Source organism: Vanellus vanellus, assembly GCF_965231255.1.
Source record: "Vanellus vanellus genome assembly, chromosome: 8".
Lineage (NCBI taxonomy): Eukaryota > Metazoa > Chordata > Aves > Charadriiformes > Charadriidae > Vanellus > Vanellus vanellus.
The window spans coordinates 15,687,245-15,703,881 of NC_138913.1; the positions used below are offsets into that span (position 1 = coordinate 15,687,245).

The window sequence follows — 16,637 nt, forward strand, 5'->3', positions numbered from 1 at the left end:
ATTGAATATACCTGGATATTACAGAATGTTAATATTAAATAAAAATAAATTCCAAAATTCAGTAACACGTAAAGAATGTGTCTCAACTTTCAAAATTAATCCTTGCTTTATTTTCTATTTTTAAATTGAAAGTCTTTGCATCGGTGATACACCAATCTAAAATAAACGTATGTGTGCTCATCTCTTGTAGATCCAGTGGAGATTAGACTACTAATGCCTCGTGTTCAGTCAGGTTCTTTTTAATACAATGTATTGTTTTGTTTTTCTTAAAATTGTGTTAATTGTAAAGCTCTTTCAGGGATGGTGATGCATAATTTAATTGAATGGCATTTTTAATACAGGATCTTCTTTTTAATTTAATCTTGCTTTAATAGAACTTTCACTTGAATAAGAAGCAGAAATTGGAATGTAAATTAATGTCAGGAAATGGTTGTGAGAGCTAGCATTGTTTTGGCGGAGATTTTTATTATGACACTAGAAACTAATACTTGATTTCTGGACTGCGTAAAGTACACCCATGCTTCTGCTGAGAGAATTGCTGGGTGAAAAAGGGGTTTGATGGCATGTTGACAGAGTCATAAGTGTAATCCTTTTTGTTTCCTTTTTTTAAAATAGTCTACGCTCTTAACTTGCGTAGATAACAACTGATTTTAGTACTTAGAAGTCAGGCCTGTATCATTTAATAGCAGCAACCTGATACCAGGTCGATGACTGTTGTCTAGTGATGGTAGATTATTCATCTCCGTCTTTTGTGAGGAACTTCTGAGTCATCACTTACTTCCCAGCTTTTGGAGACTTTTTAAAAAATCATGAATTCTTCAGAAGTATGTTGTCATGGTAATGAAACTAAAATGCTGTATGAATAGGTTAATTTAATTGTCATGTTTTTGTAGATCTTAAGCTTATCTTCGAATGAGTTTAATACTAGCATTAATATTGCCGCCTCTTAAACTGTCCTAAATTTATTTCCACACACACGTAAGAGATTAAAAAAAAAGTCTTAATTCTAAAGATAATGGATTTTTATACATATGAAAAAATCTCAGCTTCATTAAAGCAGTAAGGAGATTGACTTTTTGTGTCATTGAGTTTGTGGGTCCCATTGAAGTTAATACATCAACAGTATTTGGAGTCTGGAATATATCTGCGCATTATTTTTTTTTTGTTGTTGTTCTTAGAGCAAGCTAGATGCTACCTATTTTAAAGGCAGATAATTGATACAAAAATAGGAAATCTATTTATTTGGAAGTATTTCAGATAAATACCCCCAATCTGTATGGATTTTCTTTCAGTTGAAACCAAATTTTTCACAGAAAAATTCTCAATAACCTCAGAGAGTAAAAGTGTTAGCTTATTCTACCAGTTCCTGGCTAGCAAAAATCCTGTATTATTTTATATTTCTATAACAATAATCTGATTGTTTATGGCTTATGAATCCATAACAGTTTTCTGATGGAAGCACATATTGCTATGTGGTAGATGAATGTCTGCTGTGGATTTGCTTTCATAAGTCAGTTCTGTAGATTCTTTCTTCCATAAGTTTGCATTTCTGTGTTTCCCTTTTGCAGTTTGAAGAAGGGGTGGGGGGGGAATAGTCTCCCTGGTAGGAAGAAAGAGGAATCAAATCCACCAAAACTTGTTTTTGAGATATGGGCTGGTATCCAGCAGCTTCTGGGTGTTGTATCACAAATTACACGTCAAAGAATAGCATGATTCAGTTTTTCTTTTGAAAAATAAGATAAAAATAAGTGACAGAACTTGTATATAAAATACAAGCTCAGAATTTTGGAAGAGTGTGATTTTGTGTCATGAAAGCACTTTGTTCAGGATAGAAATAAGTGTTTCAAAATGTGAATTTTTGAGATTCTCAAGATGAGACTACCTTTTAGCAGAACTTTTAGAAACACAGCAAAATAAATGTTGTATAATTATCATTAGCATTATTTTCTCTTATGCTGTATAATTTTTTTTTTTATTCTTTTGTTAAAGGCAAATCCCCCTCCAGTGCTGGTGAATACAGATTCTTTGGACACTCCAACATACGTAAGCCTACGTTTGCTTTCACTTATAACTTTAGATAATATTTTCTGTATGTAGTTGTGTGGGTCTGTTACTGATTAATTAAGCCTATTTCACCTCTGCTGGAGCATGATTTCCTAGCTGTTTTGTGAAGAAAAAAAAAAAGGTTGTAGATTGCAGGTGGAGGGTTCTGTGTGACAGTGCAAAACAGTTGTTGGAACACTGAACCTCTCGAGCTTCGGAGAACAATCTGTTTCAACTGTGTAGGCAGATGCTTTAATATTTAATGTGCCTTTTCCGTTGCACTTCTCATAAAACACTTCTTAATGCAGTGGCTATACTTAAGATTTTAGTGCTCCAAATGTTCATAAAAGTGTGTTTGTTCTGTTTGAAACATTAAGGTAATAAGTGTGGTTACGTGGCAGCTAAAACTTGTGTTTGGCAGTGTGTGTTTTGTGATAGGAATACCACTGGCAGATAGAAACTTCAGAGGCTTTGGAATATGAGTTAGTTTGGCATAGGTTTCAGGTCTGAATTTTCCACCTGCGTCTTCTTCCTACAGTTACTTATATCCCACTTGCTTGTCATTTTCCTGAAAAGTGTTAATGCCTGTACTAATTGCTTTACATTGTGTTTATTCTAGGTACTCATATTAGCAAGTAAAGAGTAAGTCTTGTCCTTGTAAAAAGCATTCATAACTTAACAAAGTTGCTAGAAAGGAGCTGTAACAGCTCAATGCAGACAAAAGTGTCAATTAACAGTTTAAGCAGAAGACAGAAGATTAGTGCAGTGACATAACTGGCTCAAAAATTAGTCCGGAGTGCAATAATGATGCCTCTGACTAAAAGATCACAATAATAGGCTGCAGCGTATGGCCCTTTTATTGATGGTGGCACAGGTAGGGTTTGGAAAAGCATATGGAAGGTGAGGTGTCTTCCTGCACACACCAACTAAACCAAGAAGAAAAGTGATTAATAAATATGTATTCATGTTTCAGAAGGCCCCATCTGATAGAGGTATGTTGGAGGACAGTAGATAGTAGAAACGGGAAGAGAAAAGAGCATTAACAGAACAAACTGGCACTCAAAATTATAAGCTATCTAAATTATCAATTTGCACTGAAACTAAAACAAACAAGCCCGTAACTGTCTGTAATGTAACCTACTCTGTAAGCGTTAAAAAACTATTAAAATTATTAAAAAATTAAATTATTTTTTTTTTAAAAGCCACATACTGATCAGTTATCACAAACCATTTCCCAGGTACTGTAATACTAGATGACTGGTTCAGTTAGCACATGTTGTCATTCTTGTAGATAATAGCTCAAGGACTAAGCTAACATAAAAACTTCTTGATCACAGCGGCTTCTTTTGTGTTGGTGTAGTAATAGATACAGTTTCATGTATTCAGAAGGTCAAGACCTCTTCCCTTTTTAATAGAGAAATATCACATGTTAAAACCACAGTATCTTTTCCACTGAACAAAATACTAAGGACTTACTATTTTTGAGGTACTGTGCAAAGAGAAAGATAATAATCTGTGATATCTGGAATGGACATGGGTTCTATGGTACTAAGGAGAGATATAATTAGCGATTGAGGAAAAACTGTAGTGAGGGATAAATGATCTTGATACTAGACAACCTGTGAAAGTTGTGGTATCTCCAGCTTTTGGAGCTTTTAAATATGTTAAATATAAACAAATTATGTAGATGTGATCTTAATTTTGTTTGGGGTGAATTAAAGTCCCTTTTTTTATTCTCTGCTAGAAAACTACAGCTTTCAAAATGCTTTCTGCTGTACATATATTTTGTATCTTTATAAAATCTTGAATAGTATGTTAAGAGTACAGAAGACTGCCAGATATAGAATATCTTATGAATAGACAAGATGCTTTGTAAAATAATAGTATAAATGTTATTTCTTACCTTGTTAAATATTTAATCCTAAAAGGCTTGAAATAGGGAATTGCCTGCAGCTGCGTGTTGTATGTACTGTTGTAGGTATCTGTGGAGGAGAGAATTTGAGTTCTAAGATATATTAGTAAATGAAAAAAAAAAAAAAAACAACCAAAACTTAACGCTACTTTTCTATTAAATGTGGTTAAGAATTTTATGTTTAACTCTCTTCACTTAATTTATATATTTGTTACTTCTGTTATTTGATCCTGTCCTAGTTCTGTAGGCAGAAAAGAATGTGGGTGTCATTTCTAACTTGAGGATGACAAAGCTTCCTTGTAGCATTTGGATTTTTCATCTAGCTTTATAAAATATTCTTCTAAACTCTTCTTCTGGTTTTGGTCCTGTTTTAATTTGTTGATGCTGAGTATATATGTAACATGATAAATAATAATATAAACAGTCATTAAATGTTGCTTTAGAAGGGTCTTACTCATTTCTAGTCAGAAAGGGTGTGAAGCATCAGTCTCTGATTTTTCTCTGCTCTGTGAGGAGCAACAGTTTGAAAATACTGCTCTGTTCTTCTCTACAATTTCTTCTCTACCTCATAACCCCTTCCTTTTTTCTCAGTTTCAACTTGCTATATGGCCAGAGGAATATCTGAGGATCTCAAGAACATTTCTTTTTTTTTTTTTTTTCTGTCAATCAGTTGCAGAGGGCCTCTGCTCTACAGTATCTGTGTAGAACAGTCTGCTCTCTGAAATCTTAACTTTTAAACTCATACAAAAAGAGTGTCTGATTCATGTACAGAGCAGTGTGAAAATCACACGTCCCCTCTGAGCTCAGTGATCACTGAATCAGCTGAGATTTGATGGGAGTGGACCGCCAGCCGAGCAAACTGTTGTGTAAACCGTAAAATTCTGTGTAAATCTCTTTTCTTTCTTTATAGGTCAATGGCACGGATGCAGATTATGAGTATGAAGAAATTACTCTTGAAAGGGTAACATGCGAAATGTCTTTCTGTACTCTGTTTTAGATGGGATTTATGATACTTCAATATGAAAAATTAACCTCTTGGTACTGCTAAATGACAATCCAAAACAATCCTTACTGTGGTTTTTTTTTGTTGTTGTTGGGGTTTTTTTTTAGGTAGATTATTTAACCTAAAGAAAAAAAAATACACCCGGTTGCTGGAGCAAGAATAGAAATTTTTACTAATATCCGTGACCATTAAGATTAAAACGGGGGAAGGATCTTCCTGAGACATACTGCATTTAGTATTATTATCTAGACTTGTAGAGACTAATAACACAAATTGTGATTTCATTTCCTATATTGCCATTTATGACAGGCTTTTATTTATACCATTAAGTTTTATGTTGATATTCAGGTTTCCAGTTGAGATTACAAGTTGCACCTTGTCATATGCATTGTTTTGTTAGGTTTACGATGTAGAGATATATCTCAGGAATAGCTGCACTGTTAATAAGAAGAAAGAAAGAAATGGTTGTATTTGCTTCCTGTCCAGTTCTGGTGATTACTGAGAGGGTGAAGAGTTGTTGCAGTTGATAATAAGGGCAGGCAACCTTTGAAGAGAAAATGTCAGTCTGAGGTTATATTACATACGTGACCCAAATTACTCGGGGACTTCTGTGGGAAAAATAATTTGTCACTAATAATTTAATGAGGAGCAAATATTTGTGTGAATAATCTCAAAGATCTAGCTCAGTAGAGAGGGAAGCTTTTATCTAGTTTATCAAGTTCACCTCAATGAGGAAGCTCTGGGGTTGGAACTGTATCTTACAGTTACACAATGACTTCTCTTTCTATGAAAATAAGTATTATTACATCTTGCCTATGGTTATATGTAATGTACTGCTTAAAGTGTCATTGAATATTTTTTATCAGTGAAAATAATATAGATTTGGTTCTATATTGAATGCCTAATTTTTTTCCTCTCTACCTTTAGGGAAATTCAGGACTTGGCTTTAGCATTGCAGGTGGTACAGACAACCCACATATTGGGGATGATTCAAGTATTTTCATTACAAAAATCATAGCTGGGGGTGCAGCTGCACAGGATGGAAGATTACGGTATGATGACTTTCTGTGTTGGGTTGCTAAATGTTCATTATTTTATTTTCAAACAAAGGACAGAACACTGTGTTACTTTTGGTAGTTCTATCATGCTATGTTACATTTTAAATAAGTTTGTCTTACAGAAATATTTTGCAAATAACGAAAAATGTTTGAGTGGACCAATTTTTTTTTCCCAACCAATAAAATCTGCAGTTAAGTGAAATGAAGTGAACTTTATCTTTTCTATTCAGTGGTATAAATTTATTATGTCATGTGTTCTTTAGTCCTTAATTCAATATATAAAGGAAAAGCTTAGATAGGTAGGATAGGTAACTCTTGGTTATCCGTGTGCAGATTTTCTGATCTGCAAGATAATTGATCTTGATAACAACCCTCTTTTTATGCTTGTTATAATTCTGTGTCTTAATTTTTCAAAGATACTACACATCTTGAAAAGCCATATTTTTTGTTTACATAAAGTACTCCTTCTCCAGTATATACCCTATTTACTTATTTAATTGTGGACCGATACTACTACTTAACTCCTAGTGAGGAAGAGTTGGCATATTATTAGATGGTAGGAAATGATATTTGCAACTTGCTTTGAAGTCTACTGTTGGAAGTCAATAACAAATTGCATTAATGAATTATTTTTCTAAGCCAGAGCAGTCTAAGTGTACTCCTGTATCACTGTGGACAAAACTCACATCTGATTGCAGGACCAGCTTTTTTTCTCTTTTGTTGTCAAGAACTTGCCCTGTTATTTTTGGTGCAGATGCCTGATGCCTTGCAGTTTTAAGTCCTAATAAGCTTATTTCAAGGCTTCCTTTTAGCTCGTTGGACATTGTCAGAGGTACATCTGGCAGAGCGTGATGACAGGTGGGTCAGGCATTGTACTTAGTGTAATGAGAGCTCAGTGTTACTACAGCAACATGTTAAATGGAGTGGAAGGCCAGCACTTAAACAGCTTGTGAAAAGCAGGGATGGAGGTTGACTTGTTCATATCATGGCTTAAAACTAACATGTTCTCATGTGCTTCCTAGTTTCTGAATTTTTTAGTTCTTTCCTGTAGCGGTAAATAAAAGACAGTTTGTACAAAGCTCTGTTTGAAATGCTGTTTAAATGAAACACACGTAAGATGGTGTTCTTCTGGGCTGTGAACAAATTATATTGCCTTTAAATGTTTTGTAGTGATTCTTTTTTTTTAAGCATTAATAATTAAATTTAGAGTATTGTCTTGAATCAATATAATTTTGAAGCAAAATCTAGGTAACAGTGTGTTAACATGTAAGTTAGCGTCTTGTAGATAAAATACCAGGCTCCTAATATGTCCACTCTGCTATAACACAACAGCTGAACATGAATGTTGCTGTCTCTAGGGTTAATGATTGTATTCTACGAGTAAACGAGGTGGATGTTCGTGATGTGACACACAGCAAAGCAGTCGAAGCATTGAAAGAAGCGGGGTCAATTGTACGATTGTATGTCAAAAGAAGAAAACCAGTCACAGAAAAAATAGTGGAAATCAAACTTGTAAAAGGCCCTAAAGGTATGTAGGAAGTATAAACTTCTGTTTCACAAGAAGGGTAGAATTGACGATAGATTTTTGCATTTATTTTTGGAAATAAAATAGTACCTTGCATATGAAGTTGTAGGAAATGCGGAATAATGAAAAATATGATAATGGCATCTCAGATGCTTCTGAATTTTCATCCCCTGTGTCTCGAAACTGTTCTTGTAAAATGCATGTTTTTCTTTCAGATGATGCAAATGTGTTTCTGATTGTATTTATTAATTTTTAAGTACATTAAAAATAGGATTAAAATATTTTATTTAATTACCTAGGAAGAACTTTGAAAGATTAAAAAACATTTAGAGAAAGTGTTATTTTGTTTCTATATGGAGAAACGTTGGACAGTGGTTCTTTAAATATCAAAGGTGATGCTATAGCTATGCTGTGTGTATCTTTCACAAGGTATGAAGTAAACTATTTAGCTTTTGATTTTCAGAACTTCTGTAAATTTTTTGTCTTTTCCAGAGCTCTCTGGAAAATTAGAGTTCACTTGGAAAGGCATCCAATATTGCTTCAACCAATATATATATATTTTTATATACATATGTGTGTATGTGATACAGACAGCATTATTGTTTGTATAATAATTGGAATCTAATGAATGCTAAAAGGTTTCTTGAGTAATGACTTTATCTTCAAGCAGGTCTTGGTTTCAGTATTGCTGGTGGTGTAGGAAATCAACATATACCTGGAGACAACAGCATCTACGTAACCAAAATCATTGAAGGTGGAGCAGCACATAAGGATGGCAAACTTCAGATAGGAGACAAACTTTTAGCTGTAAGAAAGAGCTTCATATTTTTTTTTTATGGTCATTCACTTTTAGGCCCAGTAAGGGCATGATTCACTTTGCAGTTAAGCTGCCTGCCGGGTAAAATGGGTAAAAAAAAAAAATAAAAATATATTGCCAAGAAATAAATGATAAAAATTAAATCTGCAGTATTCAATACCATCTCATCAGGAAATCTGAAATCCGTTCGTTGGCACAATGTTTCATGCAAAACCTGTATTAATCAGCCTGTTTATTTGTGATGCCTGCTATTATTTTTCTGGGATCTGAGTGACGGCAATGTAAACCAGCATACAATGGGATTGTTTCTTTTCTCAAAAAAGAAGAATGGAAAAGAACTCCATGTACTGGTCGCTGGCCAGCCTGTCACTCTGGGATCTTCTACAGTTTTGTTCCCTACTTTTGACCTCTTGTGAGAATATGTTGTCCCATTATAATGTCTAGAACTTAATTATGTCATCACAGGATCATGTAGGATTTATTCTTACTAGAAGAAACTCTGTTCTATTCAATGCTTGCAATAACATAATGCTGTGATTGTGCAGGCTTTTGGCATCTTGAGTGTCATATTTGTCTTGTTAGTTTTCCAAAGTCATGTGTGTCGTCTTTACAATGTTACAGTCAATACAGTTTATTATAATCTTTTGAGGAAATACTTGTCTGTCTTATATTTCACAGCACTACAAAGCATGGCTTATATAACTTTTATATAACCAATTATGTCTGTGCAACATGAATCCTAATAAAAACTCAATGCCCGAGTGCTCCAACAGCTTCACTGAGTATGTTATGAAAACATATGTTTTTCTTTGTTGAGAATTTGTTTATTTTTTTATGTTTTAGGTGAACAGTGTTTGCTTAGAAGAAGTTACTCATGAAGAAGCAGTGACTGCCTTAAAAAACACATCTGACTTTGTTTATCTGAAAGTTGCAAAACCGACCAGCATGTTCATGAATGACAGTTATGCCCCTCCTGACATCACAAACTGTAAGTTCAGCTTATCTTTGTGATTTAATAACTTTTCCCTTTAATGCTTTAACATACCCCATTTTTAGTATTTTAACAGCTTCAAGCTTTTTAAAATTATACAGTGTGAAAATCTGATATAAGGAAGTTGATTAATCAGGTAAATCATATGCTAAACAAAACAACACCCTATAGCTTGCGTACTGAAAAGACAGCAATAGTGGGGCTCTTAGTGTGTTTCTGTGACTGAGGTGGCCTAGTCCTAGTGACTCGATGTTTCTGATCACTTGCTGATGAGTGCAAGGAGAACGTGTGTTTCATTCTCTTGGAGGCTGTGAAGATTAACAAACAATGCGCTGCGTAGATGTTCAGTGTCCTGTGAACTGAGCAAAAGACAATACTGTTTCAGGTAGAGGTTAGTGATGTTCTGACTTACGTTTTTCTGTTTTCCTGCTTTTTCATGAGCTGCACGTATTTGAATAAACTGCACTGGGAGGAGGAGTAGGTCTTTACCTCTGATGCCTGTCTGCAAATGTATTGCAGAATTCCATATTAACCTGCTTGAAATCTTACTTCAGTTTTGTCATAATTGTTGAGAATTCAAGTGGAAAACCACAGAATGCTATATTGAAAATAGAAGTTTCTTGTTTACACGAGGGTACTGCTTACAGGAGCCTTTTTGAAGTCACACATCCAAATCCAGAAAATTCTGGGTTGAACTACAATGTAAAGAAAAAATTGAATTTAGTGTACTGTTTTTTCAAGAGGGATATTACCATTTAGTGTTCAGAGAAAGGGATGAGAATGATATAACTGTATCTTTTGAATAGGTGGACTTTTCTGGGTGACCAATTTTACTCATCTTGCCATGTGAAATGATTCTGGGGAGAGTTATTTTAGTGTTTGTTTTGTTTTTTTTTTTTTTTTTCCTTCCTGCTGTTAAATACAAGTAATTGGTAGGTACTGAACAGGTATAGAATGATCTGTTCAAATACTACTTCATATGAAAAAAGTTGCACTCTGGACTAAAAAGCCACTGATGTACTCTAAAACAGTGTGTAAAGAACAACAACAAAATGCAACACAACATAGGACCTTATAAGCCCATCATTTATTGACAGTAGCTACATTATCTTTAAATCTATTCATACACTTATTGAATTGCAATTTGTAGCTATTTAGGTTTTATATTTTCACTGTCTTATTAGAAGGATGTTTTTGAAGGCTCCGTTCTTTGACATAAAACTGATTTTCAGCCTTCACTTACTCATCCCCAGTTTTATACTCGTATATATGGTTAGAGAGCAGCCATTTTCGTTTATGGTATCTAGTTTGTCCAATAATTCAACTTCTCCCACTGTTTCTTTGGCAAGCAGACTTCTTTTTCTCTTTCCTTTGTAACTGACCTCCTCGTATGTTTCACCTTGAATTCAGATTTTCTGGAACAGAAGTAACCTGATTTGTATGTACTGTTCCTGGTAGTGTTGCAGTAATAGAATTACACAGCTGTGGATAGTGATGTGACAAACATAAGTGTCTTACCTATTACCACTGTATCTTGACTCGATCATTAGAATATTTACTTTATGAATCTTTTGGGGGGAGATGCAAAGCCTCAAGAAGTTTGGGGAGAGGAAGGTAGAGAAGGAGCAGGTTTCTCATAATTTGGATAATTCTAATAACTCGATACCCTGATATTAGCAAAAGTCATACTTATTAACTCTTGCTTGGTGCCACTGACTGTTAAAAAACAACTTGATATAAGGTTTAAATGGAAAAGAATAAAGTGCTATAGCAATTTAGAGGACTGGCTATCTCGGGAGGAATACTGAACTGAAACTGTTCAGTTTGTGTGAGTGGAGGAAGGAACCTGTAGTAGGATTTGACAAACGTACTCCTTTACTAGGCAACCATAAAGTAATGGTTGGATATAAGTGTAGACTGACATTTTTTTATGTGCTTTGGTACCATTCATTAAATGATACTTTGCTATTAAAAAGACTGTAGACTCAAAAAGTTAAGAACAGAGAGGCCAAACTGTGGCTGATTCTCAGTACTGTAGTTTGGTTTTAGGTAGGTGAGATCAGACTGCTGAGAGTCTTGTTCAAAGCAGCAGTCATATTTCACCTACAGACTGTTGTTCTCCTTTGGGTGCTTATCTTTCTTTTTATATATTCACGTTATCTGTATCAATACATACTTTTAAAGTAATATTTGCTCTAGCAGTATGCGTAAGGGCATGCTGTTGGCCCTCTTCTCATGCAGCGAATTAATTTTTCTGAAACGGTGGATGAGCTGGAGACTCATTTAATTGAGGTGGATGAGCTGGAGACTGTTAATTGCATCATAACATAAAGCCATAAAAGAGCCAGTTGTATCTTCAAGAATACCTCCTTACCATGTCCGTTGGCTCTTCAGGAACATTCTGTCAAGGGTAAGCCCACATGATTGTCATGAGAATGTGCACTGCTGTCTTGCCTTGAGTCCTTAATTTCCCAGTATACGTGACTTACCTCCATAAAATGGATGTGAGACTAAATGACCTGGCTCTCTTTCATCCCATTACTGTCCTCCCTCTCAAGTTTCTCTCCCATTTGGCTGCTTTCCCTGTAAGTGGGACTTGAGAGACAGTGGCATTCTCTGCAGCCCAGTATCCTGTCCTTGTGTGAAGTGGCACTTCTGTCCACTGAGAAGTGAAAAGTCAATCTCCTGAGCTGTCATGCCCCTCAAGCTCCAGCAACTTCTTCTGGGAACCTTTTTCCTCCTCCTGCTGAAGAATTTTGAAAAAAATCACAAAAGGTTTCTCAGATTCCAGGTGCCTGTCTTCTATCCTTTGGTGACCTTTAACAAGGTTTGTGGGCTAAAGTGCTGTCTGTACTTTTGAGTAGATTTTCTGTTGGGTTTTTTTTTTGTTTGTTTGGTTTTTTTCATTTAGCTGCAGTTCAGTTCTCTGTCTGAAGTTACTCTTTTTTTTCCCCCCAAACCCCCTCACTGTTTCTGGTAGACTTTTGTCAACAATTAACCAAAGAACACTTTTCTGCAAAGTGCTGGGTCCTTTGATGAAACTTCAGTCTGTTTCTTTTCCCTACAACAGGAAAGCCTTTTCTATCCAAGGCTTTGTATGCTTGTTCTCCCTCTGTTGATCAAAGTGCAGCTGGCTGTTATGCAGCTTGCATGGAGACTCTGGATCTGCTGCCTGGATTTTGCACACAAGATAGATACAAAGGTCTTGCTTGAGGTGTTTAATGACTTACTTTGAAGAAATCAGTTTAGCTTTTTCCTAAATCTTTCACTTATCAGAAACAACTGCATATAGTTAAGGTGCTAGATGCTATTTTTCTAATACAGGGTAGAACAAAAGCTTTTTCAGGACTCAATATTTTCACACTTACAATGGAAATTTCAAAGGGAAATACCAGTCTGCTTGAAGGCTATTGCTTCTTTATAAAGGAGTGCTATAACTTTGCAACTAGAAAGCCTCCACCTTCTGTAAGGAGCTGTTTAATTAGATAGAGCTCATACCAAAAAAAGGTGGCTCCTGTACATAGTATTTTAGAAGCTGATGTTTCCAGGGGCACCATTTCAAGGTTTGTTTGCAACTTTGTTCTCATCTCAGATGAGACCTTCAAAAGTGATGCTGCATTTGGCAGAGCAGTACGTGGCTCAGGAGCTTTGGGTTAGGGACTCTGAAGAGCTTTTCCCAGATGACAAATATTAAAGGGGTATTTTCTAGAATCACCTGGATTGTGAGTGAGTGGTGAAACAGTTACTGGTCTTCCTTCTTTACCTACTCACCTGCAGCTGTTTTGAGACGTGTATTGCAATCCTCCTTTGTATTTCTGTCCATCAAAATCCTGTTATCCAGGTTCTTAGCAGTTCAGGCCCATCATAAAGGAGAACTAATACATGCTATTCCTTTCACTACTGAATCTCCTAAATTCACACTGAGGCTGCCTATGGACATGCCTATTACAAATGGTGTTAAGGTAGAAACCCTGTCTACTACCTGCACATATATGTAGACTGCTCATTGCCCAGAACTCTTGGTGTTTGTTTTTTTTTTTCCACTTTGTGTGGAGTTTTTTAAAACATGCATTTTATCAGAAACACCTAAAAGTACAGTGCACAGTACTTACCAGCTTGGTATCTGTGCTGTCTGCAGAACATGCAGTAGATTGCTTAGTATACTTTTATAAACATGGTAGTTCTCAAAAGTCCACAAAACACCAAATTAATAATTTGGTTGTCTTTAAGACTTTTTCTCTGAAACTGGTTTAGCTTAGGTATAGGGCTGCCTCACTTTCCCTAGTGATAGGGATTTAAAATGCAGAGTTAAGGCTACTGAAAAACTGCTTGAGAACCGGGTTCACAAATTTCTGTATTAGGTTGTCTGCAAAATCTGTTTTCTTTTAGAACTCCTGTAGTAAGAGTACCAGCCGCACAATAGTAAGGTCTTGTCAGGTGGTCTGATGACGCAAAAGATGGGACAAAGTAAGTTAGCATCCATAAAGATAACTAAATCATTTGATATTTTTCTGGGGTTAGTGTCTTTGTATCAAGGGGCATTTGATCAAGAGGTTTCTGAGATTCTGATTTATGGCAGTATTTATTGAGAAGAGTACAGATCCTGCCAACATAATTCTTTGTGCACCTGGGGCTGAAAGTTGACCTCAGTCATCTGATATTTATCAGAGTGAGTGAATGGCTTCCGGCTGCCCGTGGGGGAAATTAATGTTGAAAATCCTGTTAAAGAAGAGTTGGGGCTGTCTGAAACCAGAGCATTTAGCAGGGAATGAATGTGGAAAAAATAGCTCATAGTTATGTGGTGTAGCTGTAGAGACTGGTACTGTGAGCAGTGAAAGCTTGACCACAGCCCTCGACAGACTGGAATAGTTGATTGCTACACCTGTTTCTATTCCTTCTGTGAGATTTTTCTTTTAACCCTGGAGGTGTGGGTTGCTGGTTTAAACAGTTGCTTTACAGTGATCTCCATTTTCTGACTCAAGAAGAATGCTATTATGAAAGGTTGTTCTTTCTGAGCATGTTGTGGCTCCCAGTCTCCGAGACACTGAAAGATGAGAACTTCCAGTAGAGGAAACAGGGAAATTCAACCAAAAAAAAAAAAAAAATATTCATTGTATGCAGAGGAACAGCAGCACTGTAGGTGGGATGGTCCTGTGGGCTGATGCCACCCAGATGGCTGGCACCACTGGCAGCTAAACTGATTTGTGTGTTTGATAATCACAGCTATTAGCCTTCTGTAGTAGGTCATGTGTCAGTAGAGAATGTGCACTGCCTCAGTAATCTATATATAAATGTCGGTCATTAAATGGTTGCGGGAACAAATGTCCAGTAACTTGTTGGTATAAATGCTTTTAAAGTTATTCAGCTGAAATATTACAAAGAAGGTCTAGAACTTGCTGTTTAAAAAACACCAATGTTACCTGGACGGTGCATATTGTAGAGTATCATAGTCAGAAAAGTTTCTACACAGTTCTTGAGACAGAGCACTTGCTTCCTATATAGGCCTCCTTTGAAGACATTATTAATGATGCATTTTTGACTCCTAGTCAATTTTAAAGTATTTGTCCTTTGTGTGTGTGTGTTCCTATAGGATTTTCACCCTGCACTGAGAAATAAAATACTGCAAGGTAGGGAATAATCAGTTTTCTCACTAGAGACGTAAATGCCTTATTGTCCCTTAAATGGCATAAATACGGGAAGAGAAGAATATTTAATAACAGTAAATTACAACAAAGATTTAATTTTATTTCCCATCTTAGAGATTGTACTTGTGATTGGTGTCCTCCGTTTGCAGATAATAAAGAAATAATAGGAAATCTTTCATTTTATTTTTGTGTAGAACCGTGATATGTCAAGGGGGGTGGATTTGGAAATTGAATTTCTCTTTCAGAGTCTTTGACTTTTCCTGTCAAAGCAAGTTCATTTTGTGCATGTAATTTTCTGTTCATCCAAAATGCAGTTCCTTTATCAGTTACATCAGTAATAATATTTACTTGGAAATAGCAGTTTAGACCTGATTTAGGATTCAGAAAGTGATGGCTTGCCTTTTATTTCTGTCATGTTCCTCATGAATATTCTTTAGGTATAATCTACAGCTAAAACAGTTTTAGGAAAGGCGCAAGCACGTTTTTTGCAGGAACTCCACAGAGAGTCTCTTTATGCCTTGTAGGTTTGTTTCCCTGGTGCTGAGAGTAGCAGTCTTGAAAAAGGACCTGACTTTTTTAAGCAAGTACCACATGTAGGACTTTATAAATGATGCACCCAGTGCTGATGTGGAACAGCCCACAGGTCTGAAATAGTAAACTGTTGTATTGTTTGATAGCTGAGTTTTAGTTACATGGCGAAAGGACACAAAATTTAAAAAATAAGAATATGTGACAGTATTAGATGGTAGTAATGGTGTTTGAGCATGATGCAGCTAAAAGCTTTAGGAACCTTAAAAACAATAAAATTAAAAGCACTGTAAGCAAACATAGAATTTTTTATGAAAAACCTAATTATGTCATATAAAATATGCATCTTTATAGCTGCCACTGACTTGTTAAAAGCAATTGTAAATTTATTTCGTGAAATGAGACGAATTGGTGCACGAACAGAATGTACAAAGCTGCTATGCTGTGCTACAGTTGTTTAGGTTTTTTTAATCAAAACCCATTTTCCACTAATTGGAAATGAGATCATAAAGTCTACATTCTCTTTTTTGGTGCTTTAGCTGTAAAATTTTCTGAGGGAAAACTAATATAACTATATTTATGTACAGTAGTCACTTTCAAAGTATCACTTGCTTTAAACACAGTGTATACAGTGACATGGAAATACACTTTTGTATTAAAGTACATATATTATTTTCCATTGAAAAGTAAATAATTGCTGCATGGTTTGGTAATCATTGTGAAAATCTGTTGCCAAAACTCCAGTATAGCTAAAAAACAAGTTTTGAAATTGACAGTAAACTGTCCAAATCTGTTACCAGTGCATAGAACAACTGATTATTAGGGAATTTTCAAATATTAATGCTTTTGTTGACCACTTGGTTTTAGCAAAAGCAGCGTTCTCTTTGCTGGAGACCTCATGAAGCTAACTTGAAGAAGCTGCCTTTAGTCTATCTTGTAGAAGCGGACAGGCCACCTCTTGCACTCAGATTCTGGTTTTTGCTGAAAGCACTCGTGAATCCAGAATTGCAATTTCCAAAAGTTCTGCGCAGTCTCAGACTAGAGCATGCAACTCACTGAGGGCTGGTGGGTCTGAATAACAAATTTAATTACTTTATCAGGTAGTGCTTTTAAGC

The 16,637-nt window shown here is 35.6% G+C and overlaps 1 protein-coding gene across 2 annotated transcripts in view; it reads left to right on the forward strand.

Moving 5' to 3' along the window:
• Window positions 1–16,637, forward strand: part of DLG1 (discs large MAGUK scaffold protein 1) — a gene marked incomplete at its 5' end in the record, with an annotated part of 115,024 nt that overhangs the window by 51,381 nt on the left and 47,006 nt on the right. For both annotated transcript variants that reach the window (XM_082486980.1, XM_082486981.1), the window contains 6 exons: window positions 1,990–2,043; window positions 4,866–4,916; window positions 5,886–6,010; window positions 7,375–7,544; window positions 8,212–8,348; window positions 9,202–9,346. In XM_082486980.1, coding sequence (XP_082343106.1) covers window positions 1,990–2,043; window positions 4,866–4,916; window positions 5,886–6,010; window positions 7,375–7,544; window positions 8,212–8,348; window positions 9,202–9,346 — 682 coding nt within the window. The remainder of the gene's footprint in view (window positions 1–1,989; window positions 2,044–4,865; window positions 4,917–5,885; window positions 6,011–7,374; window positions 7,545–8,211; window positions 8,349–9,201; window positions 9,347–16,637) is intronic.